The sequence below is a fragment of the Clarias gariepinus genome, chromosome 9, assembly GCF_024256425.1.
Source record: "Clarias gariepinus isolate MV-2021 ecotype Netherlands chromosome 9, CGAR_prim_01v2, whole genome shotgun sequence".
Lineage (NCBI taxonomy): Eukaryota > Metazoa > Chordata > Actinopteri > Siluriformes > Clariidae > Clarias > Clarias gariepinus.
This window is the reverse complement of record NC_071108.1, coordinates 4,757,127-4,779,123: the sequence shown is the minus strand read 5'-3', so window position 1 is coordinate 4,779,123 and position 21,997 is coordinate 4,757,127. Positions and strand designations below refer to the sequence as shown.

Below are 21,997 nucleotides of genomic sequence, written 5' to 3'. Positions count from 1 at the left end.
TGGAATTGAGGTTTTCTTAACAGAAAAAAAAAATGCATTAAAGTTAAGACAGGTTAATTAACCAAAGGAAAAAAAGAAATGAGGAATCCTATGAAGAAAGAAAAAAACAAGGATTGATATACAACCAGTTATTGGTTGAGTGTGTTGATGTATCACAGTGTCTTATCATTCAGCCTCCATTTAGAACCATAAATCAATTAATGAACATCCATCCATCTTCATTACCGCTCATCCTATGTAGAGTCGTGGTCGGCGCCAGGAGTCTTCCCCAGGGAACTTATGGCACTAGGCAGAGTACACCCCCGATTTAATGTTAATCCTTTGCTCAAACACACACAAATTTACTTGTGACTATTTGGAAACACCAATCAGCCTACAGTGCATGTGTTTGGACTGTAGAGGAAACCACATTACCCAGAGGAAACCCAACAAACTCCACACATGCAGACCGGAAGTAAGATTTTAACCCTCAACCCCCACGCCTGAAGGTGTCGAGGCTACAGTGCAAACCAATAAGTCACCATGCTGTCTGATTTAAGAAAGAAGAAAATGTATATTATTTGTGTAATGGATACTTGTGGGGATTCACTCGTTTTAAATACAAGCATCATTCTTAATAGTGGTGATTTTTTATTTTTAACGGTAGATATTTGGATATTTTTCAAGACTGTAAAAAACAAATCTTGACCTAATATGTATTTCATATCAAATGTCTCTGTCTTTAGAAAATCATGATATAAAGTATACACAGACTATTTATATTTATTTACTTACATGATGTAATGATTTGCTAAAAGACTTTTTTTTTTTGCAATGCACCACGAGTTGCTCACATCATGAGTTTCCTAATAATAACCCATCATGTTATGAGTCATTTTTCCCAAGCCTTTAAAGGAAGTACATGCAGAGGTTATACTGGATGTAGGGTTTATCGTTTGTCGTTCGTACATCTGCCAGAATTGAATAAGACATTTTCAGTAACTAAATAAATGACGTCCTTAGAACAAAACACTTTGGGTATATTTTAATCACAATGTATTAATATAAAGTGTTATATAAAATAAGGAAAGTGTTTTATTTCTCTTATCCAGCACCAATGAGCCAATTCTAGCATTTTTAAAGTCATACTTTTCAATCTGCTTATTTTTACATTTAATGTAACAGGCTTCTCTCTCCAGCGTTTCTTATTTTATATCTACACAGACGTGCAAATAGAAACCATAATGTGTTGCCATTGTTAGGACTATGATTTCTTTCCTTCTTTTCAGATTGGAATAGACCCCTCTTTAAGCATGCTTAGAAGTGACAATTCCAAAGAAATGTCTGATTTTGAAAGAGAAAGAGGTCAGATTGTTGGTCAGTGTGGGTGGACTCTCCCAGAGACAAACAGCTAGGAATTTAAAAAATCCTTTCTACTGAAAGATGTCTTCATGCTTCTTAAAGATTCGTTTAGATCAACCCTTTCATTTACGCCTAGGCAAATTTATTCATTAATTCCTCTTTTATACCCAGACATGGGGCCAATCCCATCGGAGACTGGAATTGGAGACTCCTTACAGAAGACTTAACAGCATCAAAGGCTACACAGATAAATGAATGAAAAATCCAAAACTCAAATTCACCTCCAGGGCTGAGGGTTCAATTCCCGCCTCTGGGTTTGTGTGCAAAGAGTGTGCATGTTCTCCAAGTGCTTGGTGGGTTTCCCCTGGGTACTTGATTTCCTCCCACAGCTGCCTGCCCTAAGTCTCCTGGTATAGGGTCCAGGCCACCCGCAGCATGGTATAGACGGTATGTAGCAGTATAGACGATGAGTGAGTTAAAAAAAATTGTACTACAAGAAAACGTTACATTTAAAGATTTGGAATAAAAAGGAATGGAATTTAACAAATGTACAGTTTTTTTCAAATTTACAATAAATTACAATTAGAAATATATAAATACATAAAGTACACAATATGTGAAGTGTATTTATAGTGAGAAATGTTTATTTAAAAAATATATATATATAAAAGGGTAAAGATATGGTGTGTGGGTATGAGCAGCAGCAGTATGAGTGAAACATGAAGTATGCCATGAAATGATGTGTGTGTCAGCCTATATTTAATTAACACATTTTTTTGAGAATATTTGAGTGTTTGTGTGAGTTAAAGGAGAAACAACAGTGACAGCAAAACAGGTGTGACAGTGCTTGCAATGTGGAAACACAACTGAATATTTGCACTCATTTATCGTGCTGTAAGATGCCCCACATCTTAAGAGTAGACACAGTTTTATATATATATATATATATATATATATATATATATATATAGTATTACTGTATTATCCTTGTTACTGGATGCTTGAAATTTACTTCAGGATTAATAAAATTTCTATTTATCCATCTAGGAGAAAAACTACACACTGATTGTTTTACACTGTTGGAACTGGAGACTCCTTGAACAAAACTTCACTATACCAATACTGCACATATGAATAATAAATTACTTGCACGATATGAAATGCTTGTATGACTGTTTCTGACCTTAAAAGGAAGGATTGGGTAGAACATGAAGAGAGAAAGATTTTACTGTAATAAAAGAAACATTGCACACAGAAAATTTGAATTAAATGTACAATTCTACAAATTTACAGATTTACAAAGTTACAATAAAACATCATTAAAATAGAAATAGATAAATATATAAATTACACTGAATGTGCAAAGTTTACTTATACTAAGATATCTATCTATCTATCTATTAGAAAAACCTCAAAGCACAGACTGATGGTTATTGGAACTGGAGACTCCTTACAGAAAACTTCACCTATCAGTGACTGCACAAATGAATGGAAAATATATTCATGAAAATTTAAATCCAATGTTTATTTATTTATTTTATTTGTTACATGCACAATCATACAAAGCATGATATGCAGTGAAACGCTTATATGACATTTGACTGTGACCTTAAAAGAAAAAAATAAGATAGGATAAGAATAAAGAAAGATTTTTACTGCACTAAGAAAAATTGGAATGAAAAGTACAATTCTAAAAATTATATATTTATTATAATTATATGTTGCACATTCTAATAGATAGATAGATAGATAGATAGATAGATAGATAGATAGATATCTATTAGAAAAACTTCAAAGTACAGACTGATGGTTATTGGAACTGGAGACTCCTTACATAAATCTTCACTGTATCAATGACTACACTGCTGAATAAATAAATAGAAGTAATTGTTTTTTTTATTTACACATTTTTTTTTTCAGAGAACATTTAAGTACTTGTGTGAATAAAAGTAAAGTCAAACAGCACCAATGTGGTGTGTATCTATAGATACAGGTGTAACAGTGCTCTCAATGTGGAGACACAACCGGATATTTGCACTGTAAGTTGCTCCACATCTGGAGAGTTAGATGTTTGGAGAGCAGAGCAGCTGTTGGTTAGTTAGTTGGTCGGTAGATGGTTGTGAGGTGAAACAGTTGTCAGTGGAGTGAAGCCGAGCGCCGCTCACCGTCCGAGCCGCCGCACTGCTGCCGCTACCGAGGCGCAAAGCAGCCACGGCGCTTATTTACTGAAGGGGCTTGTCAAGAAGATGGCGGCTTCCTGGGCGGCATGAAAGGATGTAGAGTTAGCAATATCTACAGAAAACAAACACACACTCGGGGTTGAATTCGTTTAACTGAGTCTCTCCCTCGATTTTTTTTTTCGTTTTTTTTAAATAACAAACTCTCGGAAGTCTCGAGTAAGTATTTGTTCACGTTTCGAGATGAGCGAGCGTGAATACTTTTGCACCATTCTGATGACGGCTAACGGTACATCCGCCATTTTTCTTAAGGGAAGCTAGCTAGCTAGCGAAACATTTCAACGAATATTTGAGGGGGGAAATGCAGAAACGTATCTGTTTCATGATGAATAAAAACACACTACAAATTACAAAATCATGTAATATTTCTCTGTCGTGACGGGAAGGGAAAAAAAATCTGCATAACATTTTATGCTAGCGCTAGATATAGCTTAGCGGTTGCACTAGCTATCATAAAGCCTAAAAGCTAGTCTTGCTAACGTTAGCTAGCTTAGCTTAGTTTGAGCGAGTTAGCATTCTGCAGGGTTTGTATTTGTGCTTGTTTAACTCGCAGTTCTGAATGGAATTACATTATTTTTGGGATGTAAATGTAAGTAAATCTTGGGATATATGTTTGCATCTTGAGAAAAGACGAAAAGAATTGGGGGAAAAACCCGATTAGCATTATGCTAGCTGGTTTTGTTGAAACAAGATGGCGGCTCCCATAGAAACTCCGGGAGGGGGAATGATAATCATAATAAAAATTATAATTGTAAAATAACGATAATAAAATGATGCTTTACAAATTCGAGAATAAATTAAGCAATTTACAAGGAATTTTGTGCTGAGGTAATTAACATACAGTGAACATTTATATTATAGAAATAATGAATTAAAATAAAAAATATATGGAAATTGACAGGTTTTTTTGTTCACCGCCCATTTTCGTTTAATATTTATATAAATATTTTAATCTTAGCTCTTAAATAACTTAATCACTAAATCAGCTAATCAATATGATGCCTATTAAACTACAAATGTATTGTAATATTAAACCAGGTGTGCTTTATTATTGTTTTTTTTTTCTTTCCTTAAGAGGGCTTCTATTTTTATTCTCTCGACTGGTTAGCTCATTTAGCCTTTTTAGCATTGTAGCCGCTCGGCTAATAAGTAGCTGCAGCATTATCTTTTCCCATTAGCCACCGGCTTTGCTAACCCAAAGCTACAAGATGGCGGCACCCGATGGGAATTTGCACGGCTTTTCTCTCGCTTTCAGACATCTTTAACAACACAACATGGGAACTTTAATTCTCGGATTCTCCACGGAACGCGTCTGGATATGAATTTGCACTTGATGCATTAGAATTTTTACAGGTTTAAAATAAACTATCACGGATTTTGAGGGTTTTTTTCTTCTCCTCCTTGTCGCTTGAGCCGGCGGGCTTGTTTTATTTTGTCGCAGAGAGGGTATGCCGCTAAAATGGCGGCTTCCATTAGAGGGATTTTTAGGCTAGGCTAAGCTAAGCTAGCATCTAATACTTCACATTTTGACTATTTGGAATAAGTTTGAAAAGATATTTTTTTATAAAAACAAACAACAAATCGTTCAACTATTTTTATTTTATTTTTTGTTAATCGCTATTACAACGTTAGCGGGCTATTTTTTTTTCTTCTGACGCGGCTAAGCGGAGCCCGAAGATTTTATTCTTCTTATCCGCATTACTACAAATATTGCTGGTTTGTGTTTTTTTATATATATATATATGGGGATTAAACCTGGAACGGACTGATTTTTCTTGTTGCAAAAAAAATCTTGTATTAGGTAAAACATTTTATTTTGTTGTATTAGGCGTCTTTGCTAATCCTGTTGAAAGAATTAGCGTCTGCTTTGGTAAAACTGCAGCTGGATATTTAAAAAATATATTTATTAATATGCTTAATATATAGATATTAATTTAGTTTTTGCATCATTTTATTTTAATAAAGTGCTTTTTAAAGTTTTCTTCACCCCTTTTTTCCACTCGCCGCCTTTTTGGCGCTTAGCTAGCGTGCTAACCAACCTTACGCGCTTCTTAGCGTGCTAGCTTAGCGAGAACAACTTAGCAGTTTATGATTGCTTGATTAATTTATTTTCTCCTTCTTATTTTAAAATAATTAAAGGGGGAAAATGACTTCTTCTGGTACCAACACGACATCGAGCGGCACGGTGCTCCAGCCGAGGTGGAAGCGTGTACTCGGCTGGTCGGGCCCGGTGCCTCGGCCTCGTCACGGCCACCGCGCCGTCGCCATTAAGGAGCTCATGGTGGTTTTCGGCGGCGGCAACGAAGGAATCGTGGACGAACTTCACGTGTACAACACAGGTACTTGCTTTATTATTATTGTTGTAGCAAGCAAATTTTAATTGTATATCATTAATTAAAATTGTGCATAAATATATACCTGAGTTACACGCTAGCTTTGCTAACTAACCTAGCCTAACAACTAACCCTTCTCTGGTTTACTACAGCTAATACAGAAAATAAGCGCTGTTTTTTATATATATATATAAAAACCTAATATAATTTATATATTTAAAAAAACTAATTCGTTTGGCTCATTCTAGTGGGATTGTTGTACATAATTTACCCATTTTTATTTTTTATATTTATGTAGATTTCTAATGTTTTTTTTATGCTAACAAAGCTTTAGTTAGCTTGCAGCTAGTGCTATAAAGCTTGTGTGTGTTTGAGCTAGCCATAACAGGCAGCCTGCTACCTTCTGCACGACCGAGAATGGAGGGAAAAAAATGCAAACAGAAATGGCGGGATAATAGAGCGGCTACGTCACTGCGCCAACAAACCCCGCCCCCTTTCTGCATCCTCACGTTTTTTTTGTAAATATTTACAAAAAAAAGTGCATGAAATTTTAGTCAGTAATACACAACTGATCAGTTAATAGTACGAGAAAGTGATCACCCAGGTTCTTATGGATTATGGGTTGTAAAGTGTTTGTTTACATACAAGATGAGTGCAAAAGGTGGAAGTTCCATTCCTAACAAGTGTGCTCGGTGTAAGCGAAGATTAATCTACAGTATGAGGGGGAGCAAAAAGTCTCATACACAGGCCAAAGTAGAGCTTTATAGCAAAACATATTCTGTGTGATTTGTTTTTGTGCACAGGGTTGTCTGTTCTGCTCATGATGAACTTGTCTTAACATACATTGCTATTTCTATCATACACACACACACTATAATTTATATATAAAAGACTTTGGAAGACATTAAAACTTTTGGGACACCCTCTAATAACAAACATGAGCTCAGATACTAGGATATGGCCAGGGGTAGCTCAGTGGTTAAGGTGTTGGACTACTGATGTTAAGGTCGCAGGTTTAAACCCAGCACCACTACCCAGTTGCTACTGTTGGGTCCTTGAGCAATGCCTTAACCCTCAACTGCTCAGATGTATAACAAGATAAAAATGTCAGTCGCTCTGGATAAGGGCATCTGCTGTATATTTATGCCCAGTACATATTTGTGCCATTTTAATATTTTGTATAGGCGTTGTGTTCTGTACAGTGTTATTTGTAAACCAGTCTTGAGAGATGGGAAATGCAAGCATGAATCCAAACATATTTTATAGAGATGATCTAAGGTTCCTTATTATCAAACAATTTTATAATTTTATCTTTATTGCAGAGTCTTATTTATAAATATGATCTACATTTGTCTTAATGGACCAGGAGCACTTTATACTTAATAGCAAAAAAGCACAAAAAGTAATGTTCACAGGCAAATTACAAGCAGGTGATTAACATTATAAAGTTTTGACTTCAACATTGTCATTATAGTATGTTTATTTATTATAATAGTATAATAATGGTTTAATTCATATTTTAGTTTAACTTTAGCAAAATGCAATTTCATTAGTTAGAGCAATTAGAGCATTTCTTCTTAATATGCTATAGTGGCATGTTGGCCTAAATCTTTTTAAACATCTTAAAAAAAAAAAAAAAAAAAAAGTAAAGGATAATTTATACCCATAAGACAGTGGTTCTTAAATTAAATCCCAGGGGTCCCTCTGGTCCATAAATAAGATAATCACAACCAATCATTATCAAAGCTGTTCTATTATTATGATTATTATTTTTTCCCACCCTTCTTATAGTTTTATATGACTGGTTTCTTGAATCAAATTGCCCTCAAGTGTAATCCAAAAACATGACCGCCTGTTTAAATGAGAAACGTGGACCTGATCTCATCTGATCTGTTGATCTTAAGTTCAGAAATAGCTTCAAGAACTTTAAGGGCCTCTGCCATAACCTAAAGTGAAATATTAAATTTCAGTTACATCAAGAAGCAGTTTTTGTAGTGTTAGATTTCACAGATGATCGTTCAGCAGTGAATAAGGCAAAGTGATATTTCAGATGGCTCCCTCTCCCATTTTAAATTTCCTCTTACAACGTGTGCGCTCATCATGAATTTTTTACTTAAAAGCCTTCTGTGTGACCTGTTGCTGTAAAAACAAAATGCAGAAGTAGATGATGTGATTATGGTAGCGGATGATAAATCCATGTCTTTGTGCTTATTAGCATTGGGTGACGTAGCAACATTAAACTAGAAAGTTGAAGAATTTGAAACTTTAACTAAGTCTTGATTTTTAAAACAGACAAACAAGTTTTCACATGCCTCAAAAATGAACGGCCCTTTTCCAGTTTATTTATTAATTTATTGGTTTGTTTACCGCTTTATTACTGCTGATTATAATGTCGATTATTTGAACACCCTGTTTTAATGTGCTGTGTTCTTCTACAGCGACTAATCAGTGGTTTATCCCGGCTGTCCGAGGTGATGTGCCACCCGGCTGTGCTGCATATGGATTCGTGTGTGACGGCACCCGGCTGTTGGTGTTTGGAGGAATGGTTGAGTACGGGAAATACAGCAACGATCTCTACGAGCTACAGGTATGTTTCTCATCCTTAAAATGTTGTTTTACAATAAATTTACGCTTTGGAGAAAATTTATTCAACTTTTTTATTTATTTATTATTATATTTTTAACCAGGCCAGTAGATGGGAGTGGAAACGACTGAAACCTAAAGCTCCAAAGAACGGCCCACCTCCTTGTCCACGCCTGGGTCACAGCTTCTCTCTTGTCGGGAACAAATGCTATCTATTCGGCGGACTCGCCAACGACAGTGAAGATCCCAAAAACAATATTCCAAGGTAGGCAACTTGTATCAAATCATAATGAGGCGAACCCAAGCAGAATTTCCAGGTCGTATAAAAAAAAAAAAAAACGCTCGATCTGCATTTCCTAATTATATTTTTTCCTATTTTTAGAAAAAGTGTTTAACTCTGGACCTGATAACCTAGAGTGCTTACTTTTTTTTCCCCCGATGCACACTCAGATACCTAAATGACCTGTACACACTCGAGCTGCGCCCGGGCTCTAACGTGGCAGGCTGGGACATCCCCATCACATACGGTGTGCTTCCTCCACCACGCGAGAGCCACACGGCTGTGGTCTACACAGAGAAAACCTCGAAGAAGTCTCGCCTCGTTATCTACGGAGGCATGAGCGGCTGCCGCCTCGGAGACCTCTGGACGTTAGATATAGGTGAGGGGAAGTTTTAAAGAAAGTTTTGATTTATAAAATATCAAGATTGTGTAAGGATTTAAAAATCTTATTTATTAGGTTTTTTTTTTTATGGATAGAGACTGCTGATTATTTTGGAGTAATCAATTTATTTGTTACAAATTGACAGTTACAGCAATTAAAAAAAAACACTAATCCTGTACCTTAAAGAAAAATTACTCAATTGTTTAAATTTGTTGTTACGATAGATCGATATAAGATAATGTACAGCTCAAAGTCTTGGCGCATTCTCCGCTTGCGGGCATAAAGTTTTGAATAATTGTTTCATTAACAAATCTTGTGTCCTACAGACACACTTACTTGGAACAAGCCAGCAATAAGTGGCACCGCTCCTCTCCCTCGCAGTCTCCATTCTGCCACCACCATAACAAACAAGTGAGATTTCTCAGCTCATTTCTCTCAATGTTTATAAAAATAAAGACTTGTACTATACAGTGTGCAGTTAGACCATCAATGCTTACGTTAAGTAGTTGAGTTAAATCCCAGGAACGCATTGCCTTTTTTAATTAAACAAACCTGTTATTTAATCATCTGTCTCTTTGTACCATCACCATCTCTCTTGAGGATGTATGTGTTTGGCGGATGGGTGCCCTTGGTGATGGATGACGTGAAAGTGGCTACACATGAAAAGGAATGGAAGTGTACAAACACACTAGCATGCCTGAATCTGGGTATGGATTAATACAGACCTGATGGAATTAACCTTGTAATAGTTGAAGCATACTTTATCTGTATTAAGAACAAAGATTTATTTTTTCTTTTCTTTCCTCTCTTGCTTAGATGCAATGACATGGGAGACTATTTTAATGGACACTCTGGAAGACAACATCCCACGAGCCAGGGCAGGGCACTGCTCCGTAGCCATCAACTCCAGACTGTATGTTTGGAGTGGCAGAGACGGCTACCGCAAAGCCTGGAACAACCAAGTGTGCTGCAAAGATCTCTGGTATTTGGAGACAGGTGAGTTTTTTTTATTTATTTTTTTATCTTGCTAATAAAAACAAAATGGATTAAATAATTAAAGCTTTTATTTTGATCATCGTTCCTAAAGATCAAGGGTGATGAATCGATCATAGTTACCAATAATAAAAATATTAGGATAAAGATTGTTTTATGTGTAACTATTTGTTTGTCGTGCACGTTTTCTACAGACCGCCCTCTGGCGCCGTCTCGCGTCCAGCTGGTTCGTGCCAACACAAGTTCCCTGGAGGTGAGTTGGGGCGCTGTGCCCACTGCCGACGCCTACTTGCTGCAGCTGCAGAAATACGAAATTCCAGCGGCGACGTCAGCTTCCTCCCCCAGCGTCACTCCCACTTCCTCATTGCCCTTGAACTCGCCGAAAAGCCCGGCCCCAGCCGCAGCTGCCCCTGCCACTCAGGCTGTTCCCGTCACTGGGGTTACCCTGGTACCCCAGGTGCCCTCACCAACTACGTCCATGCCTGGGAGCCCGCTCGCTGCAGCCTCGCCGCGTGGTCCAGGTAAAAGTGCGTAGCACCAGAAACTTTATTCCTTTTTTTTTTTTTTGTGTGTGTGTGAGAGAGAATTGTATAAAGAGCAAATTGTAATAAACTCAACAATAAACTTTGTGACAAAGTTAACTTGAACAAACTGGGTTAAAAAAAAAAAAAAACATAGCTGGTTGATTACAGAAAATGTCTAACAACAAAGCTAGACTGCTAAGGTGTGAGATGCCTAGCTGGCTTTAAACCGAACTGATGTTTAAGTTGATTTTTCACCTTTTTGACATAAAAATATTAATGGTCATGTTGTAATAAAGGTGTTTATCAGTTACCATTACTCTTCAGCTACAGTTAAGGTCCCCTCACCAGTGACTGAGTGCACCTTTTGGAGCTTTAATTCAGCCTAAAACATTTAACGTGACCAAATGAAATCGGAAATTTATACTATCTAAAGTACATCTTGTAAATTCTAACATCTTGGAGCACCAGGAAGATTTAATGTTTGGCATCGCAGGGCATCATAACAGTGAGCACTTTTTACAAATAAAGCTCTGGTTTAGTTAAATGCATGTTTGTCCTTAAAAAAAATAAAATAATTCTTAGTATGTTTGCTCACATGTAAGTTAATCTTGGTCATTCATCCTTCCCTTTTTTTTGCAGCCATCCTGAAAGTGGCAGCACCTCAGTCCACTGCTGGGGCGTCTGTCGTCACTGTACGTCAGGCCAATCAAGTGGGAAAATCTCCAGTCACAGTCGCATCACTTCCCGCCGGAGTCCGCATGGTCGTTCCTGCACAGGGCGCACAAGGAACAGTAAGTTGTTTTTCTTTATATTACCGAGCAGCTTGCAGATGGTAGTCCAAATTCACGGTAGTATCTGTAGCGCTACTTGCTTCCACCATTTTTATTATTTCTTTATTTTTTAATTTAGGGTTTAAAGATCCTTTTTTTTTTTTTTTTCCTGCCCTTTCTAGCCGATTGGGAGCAGCCCTCAGATGAGCGGCATGGCTGCACTGGCCGCAGCTGCAGCTGCGACACAGAAAATCCCTCCTTCAACAGCAGCCACCATGTTAAACGTTCCTGCAGGAGCCACCATAGTGAAAACAGTTGCAGTTACTCCAGGCTCCACGGCTCTTCCTGCTGCAGTGAAGGTCGCCTCACCAGTGACCGTGAGTGCCCCTTTGGAGCTTTAATTTAGCCTAAAACATTTAACGTGACCAAAAAAAATATAAAATTTATACTATCTAAAGTACGTCTTGTAAATCATTTTGCAGCAACGGGAAGATTTAATATTTGGCATCGCAGGGCATCGTAACAATGAGCACTTGTTACTAAGAAAGCTCTGGTTTAGCTTAAATTTAATGCACGTTTGTCTTAGTATGTTTGCTTACATTTAAGTTAATCTTGGTTATCTTTTTCCTTTTTTTCAATTACCCCATGGACACATTGGCTTGGATTCAATGTTCCTCTCAACAGACATACCTTGGCTACTCTCACATGACAAAAGTAAAACTTTAAAGTAAATGCTAAGTTGTAATATAAAGATCCTGTGTTTTCAAGCACCTTTAACAGTGCCTTATTTACAGATAATTGTGCTAATTGAGTTTATGCCAAATAGATCTCTTGGAAAAAGTTCAGTCTTACAAGTGAATTTCTTTTTTTCTTCTTCTTTTAAGGTGAGCAACCCAGCCACCCGCCTGCTAAAGACAGCCGCAGCTCAGGCCGGAACTTCTACCATCACCACCCCCAACACGCCAACACGTCCCATCATCACGGTGCACAAATCGGGCACAGTGACTGTGGCCCAGCAGGCCCAGGTGGTCACCACCGTGGTGGGAGGAGTCACGAAAACCATCACACTCGTCAAGAGCCCGCTCACTGTGGGCAGCGGCGGCACGCTGGTGAGGATTGAGTACTGAGAGAAAGTGAATGTTTTGCTAGTTGTTGTATAGAGGTAGTGCATAATGTATCATCAAGCTTCTTACTGAGAAGCTTAAATATGGACAGTGAGTTTGTGTATAGGTTTACTTGAAGAGTTCGATTCCAATGTCTGCAGCTGGTTTCATTTTTATGCTTTCTTCCTCAGATCTCTAGCCTGGGCAAGGTGATGTCCATGGTCCAGACTAAACCAGTACAGAGTGCTGCAGTGACAGGCCAAGCTGGCAGCCCAGTCACACAGATCATACAGGTCGGCGCACCAGGGTTTTATTTTATAGAGTTTTAAGACTTGTATATCATAATTGTATAGAAACAATCCTGACCATGTGCATGAGTGGGGTGTTTGTTTTAATGTATATTTTTCGGCCTTGTGTATCGGGCTTACTCAAACTATACAAATATAAACATAAGCCTGCTGTTTGTTAATTTTTTTTAATGCATTTTTCTCCCAGACAAAGGGCCCTCTACCTGCAGGCACCATACTAAAGCTAGTCACCTCAGCAGACGGCAAACCCACCACCATCATCACTACCACGCAGGCAGGTGGCGCTGGCACCAAACCGACCATTCTGGGCATCTCCCCTACCACTACCACAAAGCCTGGCACCACCATCATCAAGACCATCCCGATGTCCGCTATTCAACAGGGAGCTGCAGGTTCGTCTTACGGCAAGTTCTGTCAACTAGTTTTGCTAACTTTGGGGAGTAAAAAATTATTTAATGTAATAAGGTGCCTTTAAAAATGTTTCCTTTTTTAACAGGTGCTACCAGTAGCACTGGTATAAAGTCTCCCATCACAATTATCACAACCAAAATGGTGACACCGGGCACACCAGGGAAAATCATCACAGCAGTACCAAAACTGGCTGCTGGAGCTGGCCAGCAGGGCGTGACTCAGGTGAGGTCCTCTTTAAACCCACAATGTCATTTTTAACTCTAATGCTTCCAAAGGTGTCAAGTAGACAGACCCCCTTATTAGTAATTAGCACGTCCGATTATGGTGGTGTCAGTCAACTTTAATTGTAACAACTTTAAAAATATATATATTTTTAGGTGGTCCTGAAGGGAGCGCCAGGACAGCCTGGCACCATTCTTCGCACTGTGCCCATGGGTGGTGTACGTCTTGTTTCTCCTGGTACTGTTTCCGCTGTCAAACCCACAGTTACCACGCTGGTGGTTAAAGGCACCACAGGTAACGCAAAGGACTTAAACGTTGAATAGCTCAGTTTATTTATATTTACTGCTATTTTTTTTTCCATTTGATGATTTCCATTTATTTATAAGAAATACTTTCTGTTAAGTAGATAATTACCATAAGTTTCCCAAATCACGGCAATTTATAACATTTTTGCCCTGTGTTTGTGTAGGAGTAACTACTCTCGGCACTGTGACCGGAACGATCTCGACCAGCCTGGCAGGGGGCAACGTTCCCTCTGCCAACGCTAGCCTGGCCACCCCCATAACCACCTTGGGCACTATCGCCACTCTCTCCAGCCAGGTAATCACCCCTACAGCGATCACTGTGTCTGCAGCTCAGTCAAACCTGACCACTGCACCTACAGTGGCCATACAGGTACCACGCCTGCTGTTAAGTAATATCTCTTAACTTTTGATGTCCTAATATGAAAAGTAATTGGTTCATATAAATGTATTTTTATTGCTTTATTTTTGTAGGCAGCTACACAGCCCACTCAGGTGACGTTAATAAGCACCCCGACCGGCGTGGAGGCGCAGCAGGACCTCCCCGTGTCCATCCTGGCCTCCCCCACCTCCGAACAGCCCTCCACCACAGGCGCCGAAGCAGGCGACGCCCCAGGCGAAGTAACCCTGGTCTGCTCCAACCCACCATGCGAGACCCACGAAACCGGTACCACCAACACGGCCACTACAGCGTCCGCCAAGATCGGAACCGAGCGCGTGTGCTCCAACCCGCCTTGCGAGACTCACGTGACCGGAACGACCAACACGACGACCACAGCATCATCCGACATGGGCCGTGTGCAGCAGGTATGCAGCAACCCACCGTGCGAAACTCACGAAACAGGAACCACAAGCACATCTACACAGGCGTCTTCAAACATGGGCACGGAGACCAGCACGGTACAAAGAGTGTGTTCTAACCCACCTTGTGAGACCCATGAAACCAGCACCACCAACACAGCTACACAGGCATCTTCCAGTATGGGCAGTGCGGAGACCAACACTGTACAAAGAGTGTGTTCTAACCCGCCGTGTGAGACCCACGAGACTGGCACCACCAACACAGCTACGCAGGCGTCTTCAAGTATGGGCAGTACGGAGACCAACACTGTACAAAGAGTGTGTTCTAACCCACCGTGTGAGACCCACGAGACTGGCACCACCAACACAGCTACACAGGCATCTTCCAGTATGGGCAGTGCGGAGACCAACACTGTACAAAGAGTGTGTTCTAACCCACCGTGTGAGACCCACGAGACTGGCACCACCAACACAGCTACACAGGCATCTTCCAGTATGGGCAGTGCGGAGACCAACACTGTACAGAGGGTGTGTTCTAACCCGCCGTGCGAGACCCACGAGACTGGCACCACCAACACAGCTACACAGGCATCTTCCAGTATGGGCAGTGCGGAGACCAACACTGTACAGAGGGTGTGTTCTAACCCGCCGTGCGAGACCCACGAGACTGGCACCACCAACACAGCTACACAGGCATCTTCCAGTATGGGCAGTGCGGAGACCAACACTGTACAGAGGGTGTGTTCTAACCCGCCATGCGAGACCCACGAGACTGGCACCACTAATACACCCACGCAGTCTTCATCCACGATGGGAGCAGGGCAGAATGGCATGGTGCAGAGGGTGTGTTCCAACCCACCATGTGAGACTCACGAGACGGGCACCACCAACACCGCTACTACTGCCACCAGCAGCCTCGAGTCAGCTGATGGAACAGGTAGGGTCGATTTAAAGTTTTGTAGGATTAATTTTTTTTGTTCTGTTAAAAGGACAGTACTGCTTTTTAATGTTATTGTTAATAACAATTGTTATTGTTTAAAAAAAAAAAAAAAAGACTTTGGGAGAGGGCAAATTGTTAGTGTAAAGTTTTTTTTTTTTTTTTTTTTTTTTAAATATGTCAACCCTAAGCCTTCAGATCTATCTTGAGGCTTTGAAAAGTTAATCGGATCACTGATGAATCTGGCGACTTCTCATGAAGATCAAGTTGTGTTTGCAGTATATCCATCTCCAGGTTGACTTGTGCTGTAACAAATGCATTAGTAGCCAAAATGTTTATTATATTTATTTATTTAAAAAAAATGTAACAGTTCCTTATACACTGATATAAAATTCACGCCTTATTGTCTAGCTATGGACACGGAACGTTCTCTATCTCTGCTAGTATTTCATCAGTTAAGTCTCTTTGCATAAACTTTATGTATTATGACCACCTTTCGTGACAAGACTGTATTTTGCCTTGCAGTGCAACAGAGTGGAAATGGACAAGATGCTGGCACCAGTGCCGAGGCAACTTCGTCGACAGAACCTGCCAATCCACCAATTCAGAGCAGAGCCATCACCACAGTGACACAGTCCACGCCCACCCCAGGACCCTCTGTTCCTGTAAGTCTGGGATCAGTTTTTAGTCATTGTAAAAAAAGTTTTTTATATGTTTATTGCTTAAACAGTACATTTCCTGTTCTGTTAAGGTTAAATAAAGTAGAGAAGAGATTGCAATTTATCAATTGATTTATCTTAAAGCAAATCTTATTCTACAAATTTTTAGCAGTCACTGTTTTCTGTCTTATGTTGTTGTTGTTTATTTATAGAGGCTTAATCCATCCCTGTTCTAATGGTTATGAAGAATAACCATAAACAAACCTGACTCTTTTTTTTTAATTTTGTTATTTTTTCCCAGGAAATCTCATCCATGGCAGGCTCCGCTGCTGTAGTGGAGGGCTCTGGTGAAGCCGAGGCGATGGAGCAGGGAGACTCTGAGGCAGTGGCGATGGGCGAGGAGCCCATGCAAACCGAGGGTGAACTTGGTGAAGAGGGAGCAGTCAGAGTTGTCGCTATTGAGGAGGGTGCTGCCGGGGACGCAGGCACCATGCTGCAGGTTCATGTTGCCATGGAAGCGCAGCCGGGCCAGGGAGAGCAGGCAGAGGTAAGGGTTGAGCGAGGTGGAAATTTGTTAAATATATATTATTATACACCTAGCGAGGATGTGTTTCGTTGATATAATTTTATTATTAATTATATAATAATCCAGGTTTATTTACCAAAAACCAACGCCACACAAATAATCATATATAAATAATCAGACTGTCTTAAATGTTACTTGATTGTATTGTCTGGTTACATTGGACAGATCACTGTACTATTAAAACATTTGATTTTATTATAATTATTTAATTCATTTATGTTTAATTGTTTTTGTCTGTGCAGATGGAGCAAGGTGGTGAGGGAGCTGAGGCTGTGGCTCTGGCAGGGCAGGACTCCGAGGCCCTAGCACTGCCTCAGGAACTGATGTCAGCCGAGGGGCAGCAGACCACGCTAATGGTGACGGGACTGACTCCGGAGGAACTGGCCGTGACCGCTGCGGCAGAAGCCGCCGCTCAGGCCGCTGCCACAGAAGAAGCCCAGGCGCTCGCCATACAGGCTGTCCTGCAGGCAGCCCAACAGGCCGTGCTCAGTGAGTATTCTCACCTTGCAGCTTAAGCATTCTGAGTTGAGGTTGCACAAACTCTGGAAAGAGCACCAGAGCTAAACTGTTATTTTCTAATATCTATTTTTAGATGAAGGAGACTCTGGACATGACGGTCAGCAGACCACCACCATCCCCATCGTACTGACGCAACAGGAACTGGCTGCGTTGGTCCAGCAGCAGCAGCAACTCCAGGAGGTTCAAGCAGCAGCGGCGGCAGCAGTCGCTGCCCAACAGCTCGGGACCGATTCGGGTGCAGCAACTCTGCCCACTGAGGGCCTGGCACCCGCAGACAGCCTCAACGACCCCACGACCGAGAGCAACGGCCATGAGATGGCTGCCGCCGCGGTAACCGCCGCTGTGGCTCAGCTTCTACCCAGCACTTCTGCAGAAAGTGAGGGCAATAAAACACACAATTCAAAACTATAGTGTACCAGTTATCTTTTTAACTAGGAAAGATGGGAACATGCACGAATTCTCTTGTGTTCCCAGTGCTTTCCACTTGTTTGCTTGGAATGAATAAAAAAAATTAATAAAAAAAAATGAAACAAATTGCCTTAAGAAGATATTTCTAGGCTTTTTGCAAAATGTTAAATCTGAACGACGTTCTTTTCCTGCAGCTTTGGCTCCATCGAGTACACTTGCCCCGGTCCAGCCCATGGTGGTCGCCAGCCCTGCCAAGATACAGGCTGCCACTGCACTTGCTGAAGTAGCCAATGGCATCGAGTCCGTCGCTGGGGTGAGCTAACTAGTCCATTTACTCAGACATACACACTTTTCTACATTTTCTTTAATTGTGTTAAGAGTTTTGAAAGCGTTTCAAGTTCTTTTGTTTGTCTGGTGTGAACAGAAGCCAGGAGCTCCCCCTGCTGTTGCAAAACCGCCAGTGAAGAAAGAAAATCAGTGGTTTGATGTTGGAATAGTCAAGGTGACCAACATGGTCGTTACACACTATTATGTCCCAGCAGATGACTCTGAGGTTACTGACGTGAGTCAGATTTTCTCTCTTTGTGCTATGAATTACAGATTTCTTTTCAATTTGCATCATGCTAGTATATATCGTGAGTTAAGTTTGCCTTACGTGTGTCATATTGCAGGATGATTCTGGAGCCATACCAGACTACAGTCAAATGAAGAAAGTGGAGCTCTCTCCTGGCACCGCGTACAAGTTCCGTGTGGCTGGAATCAATGCTTGTGGTCGCGGAACGTTCTCTGAAGTTTCGGCTTTCAAGACCTGCTTGCCTGGCTTCCCTGGCGCGCCATGTGCCATTAAAATCAGCAAGGTGAGCTTGAATACGTCTGCTGTTTTTTCTACAGAAAACCTTTTCTCCTTCTTTGTATTTTTGCTCATTACGTAATAAAAATTTTTTCTCTCTTGAATCAGAGCCCCGATGGCGCTCACCTCACTTGGGAACCTCCTTCTGTGACGTCAGGGAAGATCATCGAGTACTCCGTCTACCTGGCCATTCAGAGCTCTCAGACAACCGAGGCGAAGGCATCTGCCCCGGCTCAGCTGGCCTTCATGCGGGTGTACTGTGGGCCAAATCCCTCCTGCCTTGTCCAAACTTCCAGCCTGTCCAACGCCCACATCGACTACACCACGAAACCCGCCATAATCTTCCGGATCGCCGCCCGCAACGAGAAGGGTTACGGCCCTGCCACACAAGTCAGGTGGCTACAAGGTGAGCTGCCGTAATGAAATCTAAAGTCAAGGAATGTTTAGTGCAAAAAAAAAAAGCTAAATAATAAATAACCAACAAAACATACCTAATGCGTAAATAGTCTACAGTGACTGTGCTTCTTTTATGTTCAGAGTAAGTTTAGAAATATTGTGCATGCTGTATTTATACTGACCCATTAAGCAAGTCTAAAAGTATGTTAAATTAAAATATGTTGTATGTGCGTGAATATGAAGTAGTATGCTCTGTTTTTAAGCCATGAATATATTTTCTAGAAACCAGTAAAGATGGATCTGCTGCCAAACCTGCGGCAAAAAGACCGGTCTCATCTCCTGATACGTAAGTATTTTATTTTAAAGAAATGCACAGACACCTGGGGTATAAACCGTATTGGGTTCATTCAAAATGATTCAGTTGTGAACTCATGAAATGCTGAGATTCTGAGGACAACTAAGCATCTCGTGGTGACTGATTTGGAATGAGATGAGGGATATTACTGATTATCACTACGGTTCCTCATGCACAAATGCATGATGACAGTACATGGTAGATGCTTAAATGTTTGGAGAATTTTAAAAGCTGGTGAAGGAAACAGAAGTGGATAATTTTTTTTCATTTATGAGATAAATGCTGAAGTTTAAACAAAATAAACAAATTAAATAGGTCAGTTTTTATATTGGATCAAAACAAACATCTAAAAAATGACGAGCAGATAAAATTTACAGAGGAGATGATGGGGAAAACAGATCCTGACCTTTTAGGTATGTTTTTATGGTAGTGGTAGCTTAGAGGTTTAAGGCACTGAGTTACTGTTCAGGAGGTCAGTGATTTAAGCCCCAGCTTTAGTAGGTTTCCATTGAGGGCCCATGATGAAGGGTCCTAATCCTGTCTCCTCCAGGCATGCCGTATCATGGCTGAGCCTACGCTCTGACTTGACTAAATTGTTTTTTTGTTTTTTTTTATGTTTAAGACACGCAACCATCTCAAATTGTCTTGTTCTATTCCAGAACATTAATCATTAGTGGTTAAGCATGTTGACCAGTTAAACATGTCACCTTTTAGTCATGCTTATACCTCTTTTTTACCAAAGTGAAACTGGTGCTAGTTTGTGTCAAGCACCAGTGCTGGTTCAGGGCCGGTTTAGTAGGGAACTTCCTAAGAACGTTTATATGGGCTAGCGTCACTGAATGCGTCAGTTTAGGTTCAACTATAGCGAACTTTAACACGGCTTTGCGTGCAGTTCTCCTGACTTTGCAAGACTACTCCAGTTTAAAGATAGGGGATTTTTCGTCAGTCATGATGATCCCGTTCCACAGCCCCTGGCGTAAGCAGTCCTTTGTTCTAGCCCAGAAAAGTGTTCTTTGCTGTCTGATTGTCGAATTATCTACGTAACCGCCTCGGTAGACAAGGGGTATTATAGTTAATGTATAAACTGGACATACCCTGTTCTGGTTTGTTTCTTCATACTAACTTTTTTTTTTTTTTTTTTTGTCTCTTTCTCCTTCGTCTCACTCTCTACAGGAAAGGTACCGGTCCCAAAAAGGCCAGAGCCGACCAGTGAGAGATTTTGACATGCCCCCTCCCCCTTCGAGACCAACACCCCTGACCGAACTCCTTCCTGCTGAACGCCCTTTCCCAGCCTTATTAAACCACGTTCCCCTACCACGTCCTACTTAATGTTAAATGACAGTAGGTGGGGGGAGGGGGAGAGGAGAAAGATCAATCTGTTTGTGCCCTACCCCAATCATCACTGGACATCCTGGTGCCATGGACGCCTTATCGCTTCAACTGTGTTAAAAATGAAACCGTATTATAAATGTTTCTTCTTCAGACAAACCGTTAAAAGCACATTCTTTTTTGCTTTTTCGTCCTGGAAGTTTTTGTGTGATAAATTTCCAATGGCAGCATTCAGTCAAGTTAACTATATTGTTTTTCTGTAAGTTTATTTTTTTTTCTTTCCTTTTTTTTTATCGGTTTTCTTTCCCCCTGCCTTCATGTTTTTTTTCTTCCTTTTTTTTATCTTACAAGCAATAGATAAAAAAAGAAAACTTTGCTCTTCTGCCAATTCTTTTTTTTTTCTTTTTTTCTTTTCTTTTCTATAAGTCTGTATATTTCAGTATATTTCACAGACAGATGTTGGACGGTGATTGAAGAGGGACAACCCCGACAATGAAGCTACACCTGGAAATCCATTTGAAGGATGGGAGAGGGGGGGAAAAAGCAACAACACAGCACTTGGTGATGCTTCTGAAGAAAAACAAAAAAAACAAAAAACACTTCATTTTAAGACATCTGTAATTGTATATTCAATCCAAGAGTCCAGTAGCCTGTTAATTACATCACTGTGTTTTCATTCATAGCTAAGAGGGAATTGGAGGACTGTATTTTGTACCGAAGATGTAAGGACTCCGATCCTTGTAGATGGGGAGGCGTGTGGAATTTTTTTCTTTTTTTTTTATTGCATTGAAATGTATCTTGTATAAAGACAGAAAGGGGGGAGGGGGGATCCCATAAATAGTAAGAAGTGGCGCAGTTGCTCGCTGTGTGTGGTTTATTTTTGTAATTTCTTCCTTCAATTTTTTTTTTTAAATGTTCCCCTTATTGTGTGCGTTTGCTCAGTTTTAAAAACACAAACACTTTTTCCTGCTTGTTCCTGTAGTCCTGAGTCGTCTTGTTGGGATCCTGTGGCTGCGGATTGTGTCCTCCGTCTGCGCCACGAACTTTTCTACATCCCACCTTTAAGGAATCTTTCAGAAATTAAAGATTGAAGTGAACTTTTTCTACTCACTTTGGAAAAAGACTACCCTCTGAAAAACAAGCTTTAGCATATACTGCATATAGGTTTTTCTTTTCTGTTATGCATTTCTATTCCTCCCAACTTGTATATTGTTGATCATTTAAAGGAGTATGTTCCTGGAAGGCTGTTTCTTCTTTGGTTCTTTTTTTTTCTTTTCTTTTTTTTCCCTTCCTGTTAACCTTTTCACTAGTCCATAGTTTGTAAACTTTGCTCTTTTTTTTTTTTTTTTGAGTTTCTGTGGATTTGTG

The 21,997-nt window shown here is 40.3% G+C and overlaps 1 protein-coding gene across 11 annotated transcripts; it reads left to right on the top strand.

The window, feature by feature from the left end:
• Positions 1–3,486: 3,486 nt before the first annotated feature.
• On the top strand, positions 3,487–20,996 carry hcfc1b (host cell factor C1b). 11 transcript variants are annotated; one of them, XM_053504180.1, is made up of 29 exons: positions 3,487–3,737; positions 5,718–5,917; positions 8,350–8,498; positions 8,599–8,759; positions 8,945–9,153; positions 9,483–9,567; positions 9,757–9,863; positions 9,973–10,152; positions 10,344–10,670; positions 11,313–11,464; positions 11,626–11,820; positions 12,128–12,157; positions 12,328–12,552; positions 12,738–12,839; positions 13,042–13,258; positions 13,351–13,487; positions 13,643–13,781; positions 13,957–14,162; positions 14,264–15,527; positions 16,053–16,192; positions 16,488–16,733; positions 17,015–17,261; positions 17,365–17,667; positions 17,894–18,012; positions 18,124–18,261; positions 18,371–18,556; positions 18,658–18,955; positions 19,228–19,291; positions 20,474–20,996. In XM_053504180.1, the coding sequence occupies exons 2-29, from the start codon at positions 5,725–5,727 to the stop codon at positions 20,511–20,513; spliced, it is 5,859 nt and encodes a 1,952-aa protein (XP_053360155.1). In that variant the 5' UTR covers positions 3,487–3,737; positions 5,718–5,724; the 3' UTR covers positions 20,514–20,996. The 11 variants fall into 11 exon arrangements, with proteins under 11 accessions (XP_053360155.1, XP_053360156.1, XP_053360162.1 ...); XM_053504181.1 differs by having other exon boundaries at positions 10,344–10,676; positions 13,042–13,246; XM_053504187.1 differs by having other exon boundaries at positions 10,344–10,676; positions 13,957–14,087.
• The last annotated feature ends 1,001 nt before the right edge of the window (positions 20,997–21,997 follow it).

Bases quoted from the DNA above. Each gene is read 5' to 3' on its own strand.
- hcfc1b (XM_053504176.1), top strand. From the start codon at position 5,725: ATGACTTCTTCTGGTACCAACACGACATCGAGCGGCACGGTGCTCCAG. The intron at 10,677-11,312 runs GTGCGTAGCACC...TTTTTTTTGCAG, and splicing joins GCCGCGTGGTCCAGGTAAAA to CCATCCTGAAAGTGGCAGCA. The intron at 16,193-16,487 runs GTAAGTCTGGGA...ATTTTTTCCCAG, and splicing joins CCCCAGGACCCTCTGTTCCT to GAAATCTCATCCATGGCAGG.